Source organism: Oncorhynchus tshawytscha, linkage group LG23 (genome assembly GCF_018296145.1).
Source record: "Oncorhynchus tshawytscha isolate Ot180627B linkage group LG23, Otsh_v2.0, whole genome shotgun sequence".
NCBI lineage: Eukaryota > Metazoa > Chordata > Actinopteri > Salmoniformes > Salmonidae > Oncorhynchus > Oncorhynchus tshawytscha.
In genome coordinates this window covers 23,108,915-23,129,053 of record NC_056451.1, presented here as the reverse complement: position 1 = coordinate 23,129,053, position 20,139 = coordinate 23,108,915, and the positions used below count along the sequence as shown (strand labels likewise).

General features: G+C 41.7%; 1 protein-coding gene across 8 annotated transcripts; it reads left to right on the top strand.

Moving 5' to 3' along the window:
• Window positions 1-915: 915 nt before the first annotated feature.
• On the top strand, window positions 916-14,988 carry LOC112222732 (gastrula zinc finger protein XlCGF57.1). Of its 8 annotated transcripts, XM_042304921.1 has the most exons (6): window positions 916-1,211; window positions 5,965-8,696; window positions 8,827-8,913; window positions 12,026-12,380; window positions 12,459-12,528; window positions 12,910-14,988. In XM_042304921.1, the coding sequence occupies exons 4-6, from the start codon at window positions 12,075-12,077 to the stop codon at window positions 14,331-14,333; spliced, it is 1,800 nt and encodes a 599-aa protein (XP_042160855.1). In that variant the 5' UTR covers window positions 916-1,211; window positions 5,965-8,696; window positions 8,827-8,913; window positions 12,026-12,074; the 3' UTR covers window positions 14,334-14,988. The 8 variants fall into 8 exon arrangements, with proteins under 8 accessions (XP_042160855.1, XP_024241230.2, XP_024241228.2 ...); XM_024385462.2 differs by having other exon boundaries at window positions 917-1,170; window positions 12,026-12,528; window positions 12,910-14,987; XM_024385460.2 differs by having other exon boundaries at window positions 917-1,211; window positions 12,026-12,528; window positions 12,910-14,987.
• The last annotated feature ends 5,151 nt before the right edge of the window (window positions 14,989-20,139 follow it).

Genomic DNA, 20,139 nt, shown 5'->3' with positions numbered 1-20,139 from the left:
TATTGAAGAGGATTCATTCAATAATTTAGGCTATTTGTCTCTGAAATCCCAGACCTAGGGCAACATTGTCAGTGTGGGAGTCAACCTGTCTTCCTATGCAGAATCAGGACAGTAAATAAAAGGGTATGCTCTATCCTCTTTACAACAGGTGCTTAATCCATACAATAACTCTCTTCTTGCTAATACAAAGACAATTCATCATTGATTGTAACCTTTATTTAACTAGGCTAGTCAGTTAACAATTTCTTATTTACAATGACGGCCTACTCCGGCCAAACCCAGATGACGCTGGGCCAATTGTTCTCTGCCCTATGGGATTCCCAATTACAGCCGGATGTGATACAGCCTGTATTCGAACCAGGTACTATAGTTACATCTCTTGCACTGAGATGCAGTGCCTTAAACCGCTGCACCATTTTGAGTCAGAACTGGCAAAGCTACAAAAATTGCTGATACCAAACTGATACTTTTGGCGATAATTTATATTTATTTAAGAATCCACACCAATCGAGGCGACAGGGTAGCCTAGTGGTTAGAGCGTTGGACTAGTAACCGAAAGGTTGCAAGTTTGAATCCCCGAGCTGACAAGGTACAAATCTGTCGTTCTGCCCCTTAACAATGTAGTTAACCCACTGTTCCTAAACCATCATTGAAAATAAGAATTTGTTCTTAACTGACTTGCCTAGTTAAATAAAGGTAAAAAATAATAATTAAACAGCCTCTAAATTATTGCACATAATCCAGAGGTCATTGCTTGATTGGTCAGGTACCGTGAAATATTAACCGCAGGAATGGAAACGCTTGTCTATTATGTTGACCAGATAGTCAAGTGACCGCTCTAACAATGGAAATATATGTCGTCCCTCAATTATGGAAGACATGCGGGACCATGCTAGCCAATGAGAGGTCAGATATACTTTGGCACAACAGGCAGTACTAAGTCGTTTTTCTCCTAGTTGCCGTAATGCCACGTGCATCCACTTACATTTGTAACAACCTAAACATTACGAAACTTATATTTGATTTTAAAAAGCCTCACGTAATTCGACACTCTCATAGACCTCCATACAACAAAACATTTATCTCGCGGACAGATTTTAACGAGAGTAAAGCCTCTTCCTCTGTAAGGAAACACATTCTTCCGGTGTAGCGAAACTTTATTTTCTAATTGTGAGTATTTGAACGAGAAACAGAAACGTGTTCCTCTCATGGTTAGTATCTTTACAATCAGTATTTGGTAAGAGATGTCTAGTCGTCAAAAGGAGTGAGGTAGCTTACATTATCTACTATCTAGCTAATATTGTTAGCTAACGTAACCCAGGCGAAGAGAGTGCATACCTTTCTGGGTCAGAAATGGAATCTAGCTAATTTAACTAGCCTCCTAATGACGTAAAATGTATTCTGCTATCAAATGTTCCACTCTGCTGTATGTTAAACCTTTTGATTTGAGAAAATAACACCGAGGTTCTGTACTGCCTCTTGATAGAGGTATGTCCATGTGACCGTTGTAGTAGAGAGAAACAGTGAAGGTGTCCTAACACCCATAGAACCAAGCGGTCAAACGGGGAAATGGTTCAAATCCGTTTTCCACCATAAAATATGGGAATTTTAGAAACACTTAAAATAAGGGCTGTGTTTCGTGTAGGCTAACCCTGGCATGACTTCTTGATAACCAAGTACATCTCTCTTGGACAAGGTTACTTTTATCAATATATTCAGCTCTATTTACTCAGATCCAAAAATGCAAATTAGCATCAAAGTAGACCTGCAAGACTACAAATTTCATTTTGGTTTGGAAGGGGTAAATATAGGCGAATATATTGAAAAGTCACCTTGTCCTAGAGAGATTCACACGATTATCAAAACGTCACGCCAGGGTAAGCCAACAGGAAACAAAGACCTTATTTTAAGTGTTTCTAAAATCCCCTATGGGAAAAACAATTGGAACAATTTCCTTGTTTGACTGCTATGTTTCATGGGTATTATGACTCGTACTGTGATGAGGTTGTGCAATTAAGGTATGTCAAAGTAAACATACTTCTCCAGTGTTTTGGCTAAGCCAGAATAGTTTTTTCCCAACAGCCTAGTATTTTGTTGGCTTTACTCTGTACAATCTACAATGGGGAGTATTTGATACAAACAAGTATTTGATACACTACTGATTTTGCAGGTTTTCCTACTTACAAAGCATGTAGAGGTCTAATTAAAAAGGAAAAAAAATTAAATCTTAGGTACACTTCAACTGTGAGAGACGGAATTTAAAACACAAATCCAGAAAATCACATTGTATGATTTTTAAGTAATTAATCTGCATTTTATTGCATGACATAAGTATTTGATACATCAGAAAAGCAGAACTTAATATTTGGTACAGAAACCTTTGTTTGCAATTACAGAGATCATATGTTTCCTGTAGTTCTTGACTAGGTTTGCACACACTGCAGCAGGGATTTTGACCCACTCCTCCATACAGACCTTCTCCAGATCCTTCAGGTTTCGGGGCTGTCGCTGGACAATACGGACTTTCAGCTCCCTCAAAAGATTTTCTATTGGGTTCAGGTCTGGAGACTGGCTAGGCCACTCCAGGACCTTGAGATGCTTCTTATGGAGCCACTCCTTAGTTACCCAGGCTGTGTGTTTTGGGTCGTTGTTATGCTGGCACAACAGTTATGCTGGAAGACCCAGCCACGACCCATCTTCAATGCTCTTACTGAGGGAAGGAGGTTGTTGGCCAAGATCTTGCGATACATGGCCCCATCCATCCTCCCCTCAATACGGTGCAGTCGTCCTGTCCCCTTTGCAGAAAAGCATCCCCAAAGAATGATGTTTCCACCTCCATGCTTCACAGTTGGGATGGTGTTCTTCGGGTTGTACTCATCCTTCTTCTTCCTCCAAACACGGCGAGTGGAGTTTAGACCAAAAAGCTCTATTTTTGTCTCGTCAGACCACATGACCTTCTCCCATTCCTCCTCTGGATCATCCAGATGGTCATTGGCAAACTTCAGACGGGCCTGGACATGCTCTGGCTTGAGCAGTGGGACCTTGCGTGCGCTGTAGGATTTTAATCCATGATTAAATCTATAGTGTGTTACTAATTGTTTTCTTTGAGACTGTGGTCCCAGCTCTCTTCAGGTCTTGCCGTGTAGTTCTGGGCTGATCCCTCACCTTCCTCATGATCATTGATGCCCCACGATGTGAGATCTTGCATGGAGCCTCAGACCGAGGGTGATTGACCGTCATCTTGAACTTCTTCTATTTTCTAATAATTGTGCCAACAGTTGTTGCCTTCTCACCAAGCTGCTTGCCTATTTTCCTGTAGCCCATACCAGCCTTGTGCAGGTCTACAATTTTATCCCTGATGTCCTTACACAGCTCCCTGGTCTTGGCCATTGTGGAGAGGTTGGAGTCTCTTTGATTGAGTATGTGGACAAGTGTCTTTAGATTCTTTTAGATTCGGTCTCTCACAGTTGAAGTGTACCTATGATAAAAAATTACAGACCTCTACATGCTTTGTAAGTAGGAAACCTGCAAAACCGGCAGTGTTATCTAATACTTGTTCTCCCCACTGTATCTTGCTAGCCTTTGACCATGACTCTCATTTCAGTGCCATTACATTACACCTGAGCCATATGTATGTGTGCCTTCAGAAAGTATTCATACCCCTTGACTTATTTGACATTTATTGCGTTACAGCCTGAATTGAAAATTGAATAAATATTTTTTTACTTTTTTTTACCTTTTATTTAACTAGGCAAGTCAGTTAAGAACAAATTCTTATTTTCAATGACGTCCTAGGAACAGTAGGTTAACTGCCTGTTCAGGGGCAGAACGACAGATTTGTACCTTGTCAGCTCGGGGGTTTGAACTTGCAACCTTAGTCCAACGCTCTAACCACTAGGCTACCTTGCCGCCCCTTTAATTTCCTTTACCCATCAATACACGCAATACCTTATAATGACAAAGTGAAAATGTGTTTTTAGACATTTTGTAAATGTATTTAAATTTTACCACAGAAAAATCTCATTTACATAAGTATTCACTTCCCTGAGTCAGTACTTTGTCGAAGCACCTTTGGCGGTGATTACAGCTGTGAGTCTTTTTGGGTAAGCCTCTGAGCGCCTTGCATACCTGGATTGAACAATATTTGTCCATTATTCTTAAAAAAGGTTAATTATTTATCAATGCTAGACATTTTCAAATCTTGCCATAGATTTTCAAAACTAACTAGGCCACTCCGGAACATTCAATGTTGTCTTGGTTTGCAACTCCAGTGTAGATTAGGCCTTGTGTTTTAGGTTATTGTCCTGCTGAAAGATGCATTGATCTCCTAATGTCTGTTAAAAAGCAGTCTGAACCAGGTTCTCCTCTATGATTTTGCCTGTGCTTATAGCTGTATTCTGTTTTCTTAATATCCCACCAAAAATCCCTAGTCCTTGCCAATGACCGGCATACCCTTAACATGATGCAGCCACCACCATGCTTGAAAATATGAAGAGTGGTACTCCCGTGATGTGTTGTGTTGGATTTGTCCCAAATGCCTTCTATTCAGGATAAAAAGTATATTTCTTTGCAACAAGGAACTTAAGTAATACTGCAAAAAATGTGACAAACAGGGTGCATGTTTTGGAATATTTTTTTTATTCTGTACAGGCTTCATTCTTTTCACTCTGTCATTTAGGTTAGTATTGTGGAGTAGCTACAATGTTGTTGATCCATACATTAAACTCAGTAGCTGTTTTAAAGTCATTGGCCTCATGGTGAAATCCCTGAGCAGCTTCCTTCCACTCTGGCAACGGAGTTTGTAAGAATGCCTGTATCTTTGTATTGACTGGGTGTATTGATACACCTTCCAAAGCCTAATTAATAACTTCACCATGCTCAAAGGGATATTCAGCATCTGCTCTTTTTATTTGTACACATCTACCAATCGGTGCCCTTCTTAGCGAGGCATTGGAAAACCTTGCTGGTCTTTGTGGTTGAGTCTGTGCTTGAAATTCATTACTCAATTGAGGGACCTTAACAAATAACTGTATGTGTGGGGTACAGAGATGGAATAGTGGTTTGTTAACCATATTTTTACTCCTAAACTTATTTAGGCTTGCAATAACAAAGGGGCTGAATACTTATTGACTCAAGACATTTCAGCTTTTAATGTTTTATTAATAATATCTATTCCACTTAGACATTATGGGGTATTGTGTGTAGAACATTAACACAAAATCTCAATTTAAAATTTTAGGCTGTAACACAACAAAATGTGGAAAAGGTAAAGAAGTGTGAATACTTTTATGAATGCACTGTATATGGCTCTGCATTACACATAAAACGAGTAGTTGGACTATGGTGTCTTCTCTAGGGGGCAGTTTTTCTTTTAAGAGCAGTGATGCTCGGCCTGAACATTTGACACGCATCACTTGTGGTACGGTTTTGGAAGCATAAGGACCTAATCTTTTATATTGGCGAGAAATAATAATATATATATTTTTTTTAAAGGTTAAATTGATACACCTTTTTATAGGGTTAGGGTTCCCCACACGGCCATATTTCCATGTTACAGCGCTTGTTTACGGAAGACAGTCAACTACCTGTGCTAATCAGCTTACTGTAAGTGTGTATTTTGCATTTGTGAGCTGAAAGTAGAACGATTTATGTTTCTAGAACCATACCGCAATTGCGAATCGATTCACATTTTGGAGTATTTGGCTGTTTTGGCTTGCAGAGCTAATTCGCCCTATAAACAAGATGTAAGGTCCTTGGACTAAGGAGTAACGTTAGGCTCCTTTTGTCCAATATTGGGCTACTGTCTTGCTAGCTATTTATTCACCCATTGATAAGCTATGTAAAAATGCATGTAACGAAATGCTTTCCTTTGCTTGTTGTTTTACTTTGTAGTGTTGGATGGGATGATTGTCATGATGATTCCTGACCTGGTGTTTTATTCAAATCAAGTATTTTTTTTCACAGTATGCAAATGAAGAGGAAGACCTAGACAATAACCAATCGACAAGATTAAGATCAAACCTTGGAAAAAGCAACGCAATAAAACCAAGATGACTAGAAGTCATCGAGACCCCATCAAAACAGATTGTGAAACAGTCAGATGATGTTGACTCCAGTAGAGAAGATTCAGACATTGACCAAGCCCACTCTCTCAGCAGTAATGGGTTTACTTTCAACATCATCCAAATCAAAGAGGAGGAAACAGACTTTGACGTGCATGAAACAAGTGAGGAACATAACGGAATCAGATCAAATTATCACTTGGATTCTAGAGCACTCCACCAGGATTCTAGAGCACTCCACCAGGATTCTAGAGCACTCCACCAGGATTCTAGAGCACTCCACCAGGATTCTGGAACCATCAAAACCAAGACTGAAACAGATTCTGTTTACATTAGCCAAGGAACGGTGGAAATTAAGACTGAGCATGATTCTGAAATCAGAGTGGTTAAGACAGAAACTCTAGTGTACTCCCCCTCACACAGCTGCCCCCACTGCAGTTGCATGTTCCCCACACCACAGCAGCTACTTGTCCACACCTGCCAGGTCGTGAATTCTGACAACATTGTGGATTTTTTGTTGAAGACCCCATTTCATTCACATGGCTTGGAGTCCACAGAAAAGGTGCGAATTAAAACAGAGGGTCGACCTCTGCCTGAAATCAAGTACATAAGGAAGGAAAGTGAGGAGGGCGTTCAATACCAACTGGTATGAAAAGTATCAATGGCTAACAGGTAGTCTTTCATCAAGTCGCTTGTATTGCTGGCCTTGTCTGCTCTTTGGAACGTTAGAGCCTTGGGCTAAAGGGGGGTTCAGTGACCTGAAGAACATTGACCGTTCAGCTAAACGGCTTGACGAATGCCGGGAGCATCTCAACTCCTACGCGAAACTCAAGCTTTTGGGACACCCGAGTCATCATGCCAATCATTCACTCAATGAAGGCCTGCGTATTCAAGCTGCGCAACACAACGAAAAGGTCCGAAGAAACAGGGATGTTCTCAAACGCCTCATTGACAGCATTGCATATTTAGGCATGCAAGAGTTGGCTTTTAGGGGGCACGATGAGACGGAATGTTCCGCTAACAAAGGCAACTACAGGGAATTGGCAGAGGTAATCGCGCGGTATGATGCTTTACTTGCTCAGCATATGGAATCTTCAACTGTGTTCACTGGAATGTCAAGAACAATTCAGAACGACTTGATAACTGCTATCGCATCATCAATTAAAAGTGAGATTAAAAGCAAAGTTGACGCTGCTCCATTTTTCTCATGGCAAATGGATGAAACTACAGACCATTCGCAGTTGTCATTGTCAGGTATGTGGATGATCGGGGGTGTGTCCAGGAGCGTTTCTTGGGCTACTTTGATGTGTCAGCTGGGCGATATGCACAGTCTGTGTTTGATCTAGTGAATTCGGAGATGTCAGAGTTTAACTTTGTGGAGAAACTAGTCGCTCAAACATATGATGGCGCTGCTGTAATGGCTTCTGATTTAAATGGTCTGCAAGCAAAAGTAAGAGCTGTAGCTCCGAGGGCCACCTTTGTGCATTGCTATGCACATCCCCTCAACTCCGTATTAAGCCAGAGCGTGAAGTCTATGCCCAAGACCAAGGTTTTCTTTGCCACACTGGGTGGCTTCGCAACTTTTTTTTGTAAATCCACCAATAGAATGCTGCTAGAAAAGGCCGCTTGTGCAAGTTTGCCAAAAAATGTAACAACACATTGGAATTTCACGTCCAGAGTCGTTAACACAGTGGCAAAAAACTTTGAGCATCTATTGGACACATTCACAGGTATCACAGAGCATCCTATCATGGATGATGACACGATTTTCGATGCAAATGGGTTCAAGACACAGCTGGAAGATTTTCATTTTATTTTTTTACTTCTCACTTTTGAATATATATTTGCTTGCACAGATGTGGTTTTTGACAGTGTGCAACAGAATGCCATGGATGTAGAACTTTGTAAGAGGAGGATTGAGAATCTTATGCTCAAGATAGAGGAGCACAAATCTGAAGAAGAATTTAGTGCTATATATCAGAAGGCTTTGAACATGACAGTTGATCCAGAGTTGATGCACGGAAGGAAGCGAAGGCAGGGCACGCAGGATGTAATGCAGATGTACAAATCACTGTACGATTCAATCCATGACAACATCAAGACACAAATAGCACAGAGGTTCCAAAGCCTGGACAGCAGGAGATACATGGAGTTGTTAGATGATGAGAAATTTGAGTCATTCCGGAGTGAATTCCCTGCAAATGCAATGGAAAGCCTGTCTCAGAGCTATGGGTGTTTTTTTCAACATGGAAAAACTGAAAAATGAGCTGCAAGTGTTCTACTGTGGTGAGGAGCTTCAAGGGAACAGTTGAAAACTGTGTGACAGAATCTTGCATTTCAAGGGGTGTGGATTGAATGAAGTGATGCCTGAGGTGTACCGGTTCATGTGCCTAGTTGCAACTATAGGGGCAACGTCAGCGGGCGTGGAGAGCAGATTCTCTCGTCTGAAGAGGCTGAAAAGCTACACCAAATAACACCATGGGACAAGAGCGACTCAGGAACCTGGCAATCCTATCCATAGAAAGGAGAATTCCTTTATATCTTAAATCACTACAGAAGAATCCTCACTGGTATGAGAGGGTCATTGACCAGTTTGCCAACCAGACTATGAGAAGAATGGACTTTATATTCAAGGTAACATATTAATAAAAACAATTGTGCTAAGTTTTTTTTTATTGCACCTATGTGTAATAGGTTTTATATTTACGTAAATAGTATTTGTTTTTCGGCCCAACTGTGTTTTGAATTGATTTGTTTCCAACAGTGATTGAGACTGGATGGTGGAAACTCCCTGAACTACTGCAAGGGAGTATAAGGTCCCATGATGCCAGTGATGTCTTAAAAGCAGAGTGTAGGTCCTGTTTGTAAGCATGTGCACATGTCCACAACCTCTCATTCTTCCTCTGGAGACCTCAACCCTTCTCATGCACTGCAGTCAGCGTTGACTAAAGCTGTCAGTGTCATCGAAAGATGTCAAACAAACTGACCGCTGCTGCTGCTGCTAAAGAACATTAAAACTTTGACTATTTTGGTGAATGCCGGTTTTCCTTTTCTAGTTTATATGCCTTTTGGACCCTGCACCCAAAGACTTTATTTGAACTGTTAAGTTGCACATGGTTCTTGATTTTGTGTTGTATTTTCTAGTTATTATGGATCCCCATTAGCTACTCTTCCTGGAGTCCAGCAAAATTTAAGGCACTTATAACATTTTTGTAGTTGATTAACAAGGGAAAAGTGATGCACAAATGGTTGTATATGCCCGACATAATGCCTGGGGATGACAAAAGTGACAATGATTGCTGTAAATGAAGTATGTGAAAGAGGACATGTTTGGTAATTGCACATTAGACATTACTTTAAAATGAATTATTCAGTGTTCATTTCAACAGCTGTAGAACATCCTGTCATAACTGATTTGTGTCAATCCATATGCCATCAATGGCCTGCACTGGTTTCGATATTGCGCCATGTTTCACTTGCTAATAATCATACACATTCATTTTATTGAAGATGATTGGGCCAAGCATTAAGGCTACATGGTCATTCCCACATCTTGGCAGTGATGGTCTCTACCAATTAGAGTAGGGTTCCTATGCTATTTTCTCCATTCCAGCCATTACAATGAGCCCGTCCTCCAATAGCTCCTCCCACCAGCCTCTGCTGTAGTTTATACATTGGCTTCAATAACCATCATCTTGGTAATCCAATGGACACATTTCATCTTTGACAACAGTATTTCAGTAAGTACTGCTTTGATAAAGCTAGAAAATGCGAAGGGCGCAACTGCTACAAAACTGATACCAAAAGTACACCAAACGTATGTGGACACCCCTTCAAATCAGTGGATTTGACTTTCAGCTTCACCTGTTGCTGCCAGGTGTAAAAAATTGATCACACAGCCATGCAATCTCCATAGACAAACATTGGCAGTACAATGACCAATACTGAAGAGCTCAGTGACTTTCAACGTGGCACTGTCATAGGATGCCACTTTTCCAACAAGTCAGTTCGTCAAATTTCTGTCCTGCTAGAGTTGCCCTGGTCAACTAAGTGCTGTTATTGTGAAGTGGAAATGTCTAGGAGAAACAACAGCTCAGCCGCAAAGTGGTAGGTCACACAAGCTCACAGAATGGAACTGCCCGGTGCTGAAGCACATAGTGTGTAAAAATCCCCTATCCTCGGTTGCAACACTCCAAACTGCCTCTGGAAGCAGCCTCAGCACAATAACTTTGTTGGGAGCTTCGTAAAATGGGTTTCCATGGCCGAGCAGCCACACACAAGCCTAAGATTACCATGTGCAATGCCAAGCGTCACCTGGAGTGGTGTAAAGCCCACCGCCATTGGACTCTGAAGCAGTGGATATGCGTTCACTGGAGTGATGAATCACTCTTACCCATCTGGCAGTCCGATCGAAGAATCTGGTTTTGGCGGATGCAAGGAGAAAGCTACCTGCCCGAATGCATAGTGCCAACTGTAAAGGTTGGTGGATGAGGAATAATGGTCTAGGGCTGTTTTTCATGGTTCGTGCTAGGCCCTTTAGTTCCAGTGAAGGGAAAGCTTAACGCTACTGCATACAATGACATTCTAGATGATTGTGTGCTTCCAACTTCGTGGCAGCAGTTTGGGGAAGGCCCTTTCCTTCTTTAGCATGGCAATGGTCCCGTGCACAAAGAGAGGTCCAAACAAATTATTTGTCGAAATTGGCGTGGAAGAACTTGACTTGCCTGCACAGAGCCCTGACCTCAACCCCATCGAACACCTTTGGGATGAATTGGAACACCAACTGCGAGCCAAGCCTAATCACCCAACATCAGTGCCCGACCTCACTAATGTTCTTGTGGCTGAATGGAAGCAAGTCCCAGCAGCAATGTTCCAACATCTAGTGGAACCCCTTTCCATTTTTAGGTAGTCAATTTTCTTCTTCACAATTGGCTGACTCCTCCTGATGGCCTGGTTGGACATGACTGCAACATGGTCTCCAGGAGGGATCATCCAATGAAGTTGGAAAACCCACCCAGTTGGCTACATTAAAATGGTGGAATCCCTCAATTGTGCTGCCCATGCTAATTCTCTTTTGGCCACTATCATTCTCTATGGCAGATACTTTTTGGCGAGAATTAATGTTCCTTTATTTATTTTTTCCTTTAATGTTCCCTGTTCCATCAGTCAATTCGTCACAGGCGCTAAATCTTTGCACATGATCCAGGGATCTTTGCCTGATTGGTCAGGGTTCATGACTAACAATCCAGGAAATGCATCAGCTTTCCGGTTAAAGATGGTGGATAAAGGAAGAGGTCCCGCTCAGGCCGTTGATCATTGAAATAAAATGGTATGTTCCGGTCTGCTTAACGTGGTGGCTCTCCAATGCATTATCAGTTTGGTCTGGTCAGTTTAGTTCATTGACTGTATATGAACCAGAACAATTAGGGAGTGGGATGTCTCGCTTTCTCTTCCGTCTCTGTTTCCGGTGACAACAATCAGAAAGAAGGTAGCTAGCTAAGCTATTTTCAAAACTTTGCTAGCTTGCTTTTTTATTTATTTATCCGTGAGTATTTATACGATAAACAACTTTTTCCTCTCGTGGTTGTCTTCATAATCAAGATAGCTACATTTGGTGGGTGACAATCATACAAAGTAGCAAGGGTGCGTTAGCTAACATACACGTTTAGCTGTCTTGCTACAACTATGCAAGCCTACATAGGTTACCAACGTCGACGTAGAAATCTAGCTAGGTAGGTTGTAACCAAAAGTTACTCCGCAGGTAATTATGATAATGCTGTGTTATGAAGGGCTATGAAGTAGTAGGCTATTGAGTGTTACTAAGCCAGACTTCAGCATAGCTATTGCAGAATTGGGGTTTCTTACTTTTTACAATGTTGGATGGGTTATTATGATCCCCGATAGCTCTCTATCAGGGATCATAATAGAGTGATGTTCAATCAAACCTTGTCTTTTCTCCACAGAATGTAATGTGAAGGTGTTGACCTAACCAGAAACACGCTTGTCAACAAGATGAAGAACAAATCTGTGAAAAAGCAACACAAAATCATGAGGTCTAAACACCGAGACCCCATCAAAACAGAGTGTGAAACACAGTTAGATGATGTTAACTGCAAAAGAGAAGAACCAGACATTAGCCAAGCTCCCTCTCCCAACACTAAAGGGGTAACTTCCAACTCTATCCAAATTAAAGAGGAACCAGCAGACTTTGAAGTACAGAGTCATTGCTTTGATTCTAGAGCACTCCACAAGGATTCTGGAACCGTCATAACCAAGACTGAAACAGATTCCGTTTACATTAGCCAAGGAACAGTAGAGGTAAAAGCGGAGTATGATTCTGATTCTGAAATACATAAGGTAGTGGTTAAGAGAGAAACTCAAGTGTGTTTCATGAAGGAGGAGAATGTGGGTGAAGAAGACACAGATGAGGACACTGAAGACGGGAGGGATACTGACAGCAACAGAGGTACGCATACACACCCACCCTTAAAATCAGTGTCATCTTAAAATTTGCTGGAATATTTGAAATTGACTGACTAGGCTAAATGGTTATATTGACTTTGAATTTAAGATTCATCATGAAAATATAGGACTACTCTCGTTTACTTTTCAAATGTTTCTTATTTTAGTTTACGTCCCTCTTCTGTACATCAAATCACATTTGATTCATCACATACACAGTTTACAGCAGGTAAAAGGTGCAGTGAAATGCTTACGTGCTAGCTCCCTCAACTATGCAGTACGTCAGTCAATAGCAATAATAACAAAGAGTCAAATCAAGAATAACAACTCATCTATTATTCTCACTTTGTCTTTTTCTACCCCTACTTCCACCACTCTCCCTCAGTCTCTTCTCCGCAGTTCTTTCCTTGCACATACTGCACCATCTCCTTCACCAACCATTCCTTCCTGGAGAAGCACATCAAGTGGAACCACCAGAAGGAGTATCTGGCCATGTTGAGAAGCAGTTTTTCAAAGAGCAGTGGAACAGAGACGCTCCCAACACACAGCTGCCTCCACTGTAGCCTCATGTTCCAAACCCCACGGCTGCTTAGCATCCACACCCTCCAGATCCACCCTTCAGCCACTCCCCGGAAACCTGCCCGTCCACACAGAGTTTCGGCAAAACTCTACACCTGCCCACAGTGTGCCCGCAGATTCAGATACCTGGGCAGTCTGCAAAACCACTGTGAGCTTTCACACAAAATGGCTGTGATCAGCACCAATGGACACCTCAGTTGTGCCGACTGTGGGAAGAGCTTCAAGAATTGTTGGGGACTGGGACCTCACCAGTGTCACGAACCAGAGGGCACTGAACCTCAGGACATTAAGCCTGTGGTCTGTCTTGAAGTCGGCTTCCATTGCTCAGAGTGTGGCAAGATCCTCTGTAGTCCACAGAGCCTGAACATTCACATGCGAATTCACACCGGAGAGAAGCCTTATGCCTGCAAGGAGTGTGGCAAAAGGTTTGCGGAGAGCGGAAGTTTACGCAAACACCTGCTGATACACTCTGGAGTCAAGGCATTCAAATGCCAGGAATGCGGGAAGGATTTTGCCCGTATGAAGGGTCTCAGGAGTCACATGACCACTCATTCTGGCAAAAAGCAGTACTCCTGCTCCCAATGTGACCGGCAGTTTGGATACAAGTCTAGTCTGACCATTCACCTACGCTCTCACACGGGGGAGAAACCCTTTCACTGCACAGAGTGTGGTAAAGACTTCTCTATCAAGAGAAACCTGAGGCTTCACCTAAAGATCCACAACAATGAGAAAGGCCACCAGTGTGGGGAGTGTGGCCTGAAGGTCATAGACATTGGGGCGTTGAAGACACACATGCGCTCACACACCGGTGAGAGGCCTTACCACTGCACAGTGTGCAGCAAGCAGTTCATTCGACTGGAACACCTGAAGAACCACCAACGCACTCACACAGGGGAGAGACCATATGTCTGTTCGGAGTGCAGCAAGAGCTTTGCTCAGTCTGGAGATCTCACAAAACACATACGCACCCACACTGGAGAGAAGCCGTATGAATGTTCTGTCTGCCACGGCTGCTATACCTCTTCAGGGGATCTGGGCAAACATATGAGGATCCACAATGGCTCACGGCCCTTTCCCTGCCAGGAGTGTGACAAGAGCTTTCGCTTGGTCGGCCACCTTAAAACTCACATGAGGACCCACACTGGGGAGAGACCGTACTCCTGCCCCCGCTGCCTCCGGACCTTCGCTCGCACCCACCACCTCTCTGTTCACCTGGCTCAGTGTCGCTGATTGATGATAATGATTTGCCTGGTTGTGTTGCGCCTTTCTCAAATTCATTGCTTTATGGGGGTAACTCACCCTTTCCACTACTCCCAATGTGTAGCCCTTACCTGGGGGGGCAGCCATATTTCACCAGAACACTGAGGTGGGGCATTTGGCTGATTATTACAGCGGACAAACAAGATGATGTAGGAAGCGTCAATTCGAAGGTCTAAGAGCTCCAGACAGTGACACTCCACTAGATACAGCTAGATGTTGGGTAGAGTTTTTAGTTGGCATGCAGTTTCAGATTTGTTTTCTGGACATTAAAGGGATAGTTCAAAGTACAAATTAATCTAATTTCCCACTTACCGTGGCTGTAGGTGTAGATGATTCATCAAAATGTCAAAATTTGATTATAGAGCAATAAAGTGACTTAAATGTAAGGTAGACGTCTGTCATGTCAATTACTATTTGGGGTGAATTATATCTGTTTTGTGCTATATCTAAAATCATGACACTATTTTACTGAATGTATGATGACAATACTTTTCTGATGTAGGTGAGCAGAGTGGGTCTGCAGTACAGTCGTGGCCAACAGTTTTGAGAATGACACAAATATTAGTTTTCAAAGTCTGCTGCCTCAGTTTGTATGATGGCAATTTGCATATACTCCATGTTATGAAGAGTGATCAGATGAATTGCAATTAATTGCAAAGTCCCTCTTTGCAATGCAAATGAACTGAATCCCCCAAAAACATTTCCACTGCATTTCAGCCCTGACAAAAAAAGGACCAGCTGACATCATGTCAGTGATTCTCTCGTTAACACAGGTGTGAGTGTTGACGAGGACCAGGCTGGAGATCACTCTGTCATGCTGATTTGAGTTAGTTTGAATAACAGACTGGAAGCTTCTAAAGGAGGGTGGTGCTTGGAATCATTGTTCTTCCTCTGTCAACCATAGTTACCTGCAAGGAAACACGTTCCGCCATCATTGCTTTGCACAAAAAGAGCTTCACGGGCAAAGATATTGCTGCCAGTAAGATTGCACCTAAATCAACTATTTATCGGATCATCAAGAACTCCAAGGAGAGCGGTTCAATTGTTGTGAAGAAGGCTTCAGGGTGCCCAAGAAAGTCCAGCAAGCGCCAGGACAGTCTCCTAAAGTTGATTCAGCTGCGGGATCGGGGCACCACCAGTACAAAGCTCGCTCAGGAATGGCAGCAGGCAGGTGTGAGTGCATCTGCACACACAGTGAGGCAAAAACTTTTGGAGGATGTTCTGGTGTCAAGAAGGGCAGCGAAGAAGCCACTTCTCTCCAGGAAAAACATCAGGGACAGACTGATATTCTGCAAAAGGTACTGGGATTGGACTGCTTTTCTCTGAGTCCCTTTTCCGATTGTTTGGGGCATCTGGAAAAAAGCTTGTCCGGAGAAGACAAGGTGAGCGCTGCCGTCAGTCCTGTATCATGCCAACAGTAAAGCATCCTGAGACCATTCATGTGTGGGGTTGCTTCTCAGCCAAGGGAGTGGGCTCACTCACAATTTTGCCTAAGAACACAGCCATGAATAAAGAATGGTACCAACACATCCTCCGAGAGCAACTTCTCCCAACCATCCAGGAACAGTTTAGTGACAAACAATGCCTTTTCCAGCATGATGGAGCACCTTGCCATAAGGCAATAGTGATAACTAAGTGGCTTGGGGAACAAAACATCGATATTTTGGGTCCATGGCCAGGAAACTCCCCAGACCTTAATCCCATTGAGAACTTGTGGTCAATCCTCAAGAGGCAGGTGGACAAACAACAACCCACAAATTCTAACAAACTCCAAGCATTGATTATGCAAGAATGGGCTGCCATCAGTGGCCCAGAAGTTAATTGACAACATGCCAGGGCGGATTGCAGAGGACTTGAAAAAGAAGGGTCAACACTGCAAATATTGACTCTTTGCATCAACTTCATGTAATTTTCAAGAAAAGCCTTTGACACTTATGAAATGCTTGTAATTATACTTCATTATTACATAGTAACATCTGACAAAAAAATATCTAAAGACACTGAAGCAGCTAACTTTGTGGAAATGTATATTTGTCATTCTCAACTTTTGGCCAGGACTGTACATACAAGAAACAAATACTCTTTATACCGCCTATGTACTGAATCTATAACCTACTTTAACTGATAGTGTTGTCTTGGTGTGTGTGTGATAAATAGTTGTGTTGTAACTGATTAATTACACTACCTTTCAAAAGTGTGTGGTCACTTAGAAATATCCTTGTTTTTGAAAGAAAAGCACTTTTTGTTGTCCATTAAAATAACACAAAATTGATCAGAAATACAGTGTAGACATTGTCAATGTTGTAAATGACTATTGTAGCTGGACATGGCTGATTTTTAATGGAATATCTACATAAGCGTACAGAGGCCCATTATCAGCATCCCTCACTCCTGTGTTCTAATGGCATGTTGTGTTAGCAAATCCAAGTTTATCATTTTAAAAGGCTAATTTGATCATTAGAAAACCCTTTTGCAATTATGTTAGCAAAGCTGAAAACTGTATTGCTGATTAAAGAAGGAATAAAACTGGCCTTCTTTAGACTAGTTGAGCATCAGCATTTGTGGATTTTATTACAGGCTCAAAATGGCCAGAAACAAAGAACGTTCTTCTGAAACTCGTCAGTCTTCTTGTTCTGAGAAATGAAGGCTATTCCATGCGAGAAATTGCCAAGAAACTGAAGATCTCGTACAACGCTGTGTGCTACTCCCTTCACAGAACAGCGCAAACTGGCTCTAACCAGAATGGAAAGAGAAGTGGGAGGCCCTGGTGCCAACTGACCAAGAGGACAAGTACATTAGAATGTCTAGTCTGAGAATCAGATGCCTTACAAGTCCTCAACTGGCAGCTTCATTAAATAGTACTTGCAAAACACCAGTCTCAACTTCAACAGTGAAGAGGTGACTCCGGGATGCTGGCCTTCTAGGCAGAGTTGCAAAGAAAAAGCCATATCTCAGACTGGTCAATAAAAGATTGAGATGGGCAAAAGAACACAGACACTGGACAGAGGAACTCTGCCTAGAAGGCCAGCATCCCGTAGTCGCTGCTTCACTGTTGACGTTGAGACTGGTGTTTTGCAGGTACTTTTTAATGAAGCTGCCAGTTGAGGACTTGTGAGGCATCTGTTTCTCAAAGTAGACACACTAATGGACAAACAAATGGCTTTTCTTTCAAAAGCAAGGACCTTTCTAAGTGACCCCAAACTTTTGAACGATAGTGTACATTGTATTTATTCTAAATGATTAGGCAACTGTTATTATAAGAATGTGTCAATGACTTGTTATCTGCTAAGTCATTACATTGACTAATAAATATGAACAATGTTAAGGCTGTTTAACCAAACTGCACAATGCAATAAATTATTTTAAAAAATGGTATATTGATCAATTGTTTTATTAGGTAGATATGTTTTGTTTTGAAATGTACAATTTCTGTACAATGTAAGCCTAATAGATGCTAGGAATTAATATAGCACTTACAGTGCCTTCAGAAAGTATTCATACACCTTGACTTATTCCACATTTTGTGTTAAGGCCTGAATTCAACATTGATTAAAAAAAAAAAATTTCACCCATCTACACACAATACCCCATAGTGACAAAGTGAAAGAAAAAAAAAAAGACCTTTTTGCAAATGTATTGAAAATGAAATACAGGAATATCTCATTTACATAAGTATTCACACCCCTGAGTCAATACTTTGTAGAAGCACCTTTTGGCAGCGATTACAATTGTGTCTTTCTGGGTTAGTCTCTAAGAGCTTTCCACACCTATGATTGTGCAACATTTGCCTCAACTCTGTCAAATTGGTTGTTGATCACTGCTAGACAACCAAAGATTTAAGTGAAAACTTTATCTCGGCCACTCAGGAACATTCACTGTCCTCTTGGTAAGCAACTCCGGTGTAGATTTGGCTTTGTGTTTTAGGTTATTGTCCTGCTGAAAGGTGAGTTCTAGAGGTTGGCCAATTGATTTTTCAACGCCGATACCGATTATTGGAGGACCAAAAAAAAGCAGATACCGATTAATCTGCCGATATAAAAAATAAAATTAAAATAGTTGTGTGTATGTGTATATATATATATATATATATATATAATACAGTTGAAGTCAGAAGTTAACATACAATACACCTTAGCCAAATACATTTCCATTTTTCACAATTCCTGACATTTAATCCTAGTAAAAATTCCCTGCATTAGGTCTGTTAGGATCACCACTTTATTTTAATTAAGAAGGTGAAATTTTAGTAGGGAGAATTATTTATTTCATTTTTTATTCCTTCCATCACATTCCCAGTGGGTCAGATGTTTACATACGCTCAATTAGTATTTGGTATCATTGCCTTTAAATTGTTTAACTTGGGTGAAATGTTATGGGTTGCCTTCCACAAGCTTCTCACAATAAGTTGGGTGAATTTTGGCCCATTCCTCCTGACAGAGCTGGTGTAACTGAGTCATGTTTGTTGGCCTCCTTGCTCGCACACGCTTTTTCAGTTCTGCCCACACAATTTCTATAGGATTGAGGTCAAGGCTTTGTGATGGCCTCTCCAATACCTTGACTTTGTTGTCCTTAAGCCATTTTGCCACAACTTTGGAAGTATGCTTGGGGTCGTTGTCCATTTGGAAGACCCATTTGCGACCAAGCTTTAACTTCCTGACTGATACCTTGAGGTGTTGCTTCAATATATCCACATAATTTTCCTCCCTCATGATGTCATCTATTTTGGGAAGTGCACCAGTCCCTCCTGCAGAAAAGCACCCCCACAACATGATGCCACCAACGTGCTTCACGGTTGTGATGGTGTTCTTCGGCTTGCAAGCCTCCCCCTTTTTCCTCCAAACATAACAATGGTCATTATGGCCAAACAGTTCTATTTTTGTCTCATCAGACCAGAGGACATTTCTCCAAGAAGTACGATCTTTGTCCCCATGTGCAGTTGCAAACCGTAGTCTGGCTTTTTTAAATGGCGGTTTTGGAGCAGTGGCTTCTTCCTTGCTGAGCGACCTTTCAGGTTATGTCGATATGGGACCTGTTTTACTGTGGATATAGATATTTTTGTACCTGTTTCCTCCAGCATCTTCACAAGGTCCTTTGCTGTTGTTCTGGGATTGATTTGCACTTTTTGCACCAAAGGACTTTCATCTCCAGGAGACAGAACGCGTCTCCTTCCTGAGCGGTATAACGGCTGCGTGGCCCCATGGTGTTTATAATTGCGTACTATTGTTTGTACAGATGAACGTGGTGCCTTCAACCATTTGGAAATTGCTCCAAAGGATGAACCAGACTTGTGGAAGTCTACAATTACTTTTTCCTGAGGTCTTGGCTGATTTCTTTTCCTTTTCCCATGATGTCAAGCAAAGAGGCACTGAGTTTGAAGGTAGACCTTGAAATACATCCACAGGTACACTTCCAATTGACTCAAAGGATGTCAATTAGCCTATCAGAAGCTTCTAAAGCCATGACATTTTCTGGACTTTTCCAAGGTGTTTAAAGGCACAGTCAACTTAGTGTATGTAAACTTCTGACCCACTGGAATTGTGATACAGTGAATTATAAGTGAATAATCTGTCTGTAAACAATTGTTGAAAAAATGACTTGTGTCATGCACAAAGTAGATATCCTAACCGACTTGCCAAAACTATAGTTTGTTAGCAAGGAATTTGTGGAGTGGATGAAAAACTAGTTTTAATGACTCCAACCTAAGTGTGTGTAAACTTCTGACTTCAACTGTATATATATATATATATATATATGTAATAATGACAATTACAACAAT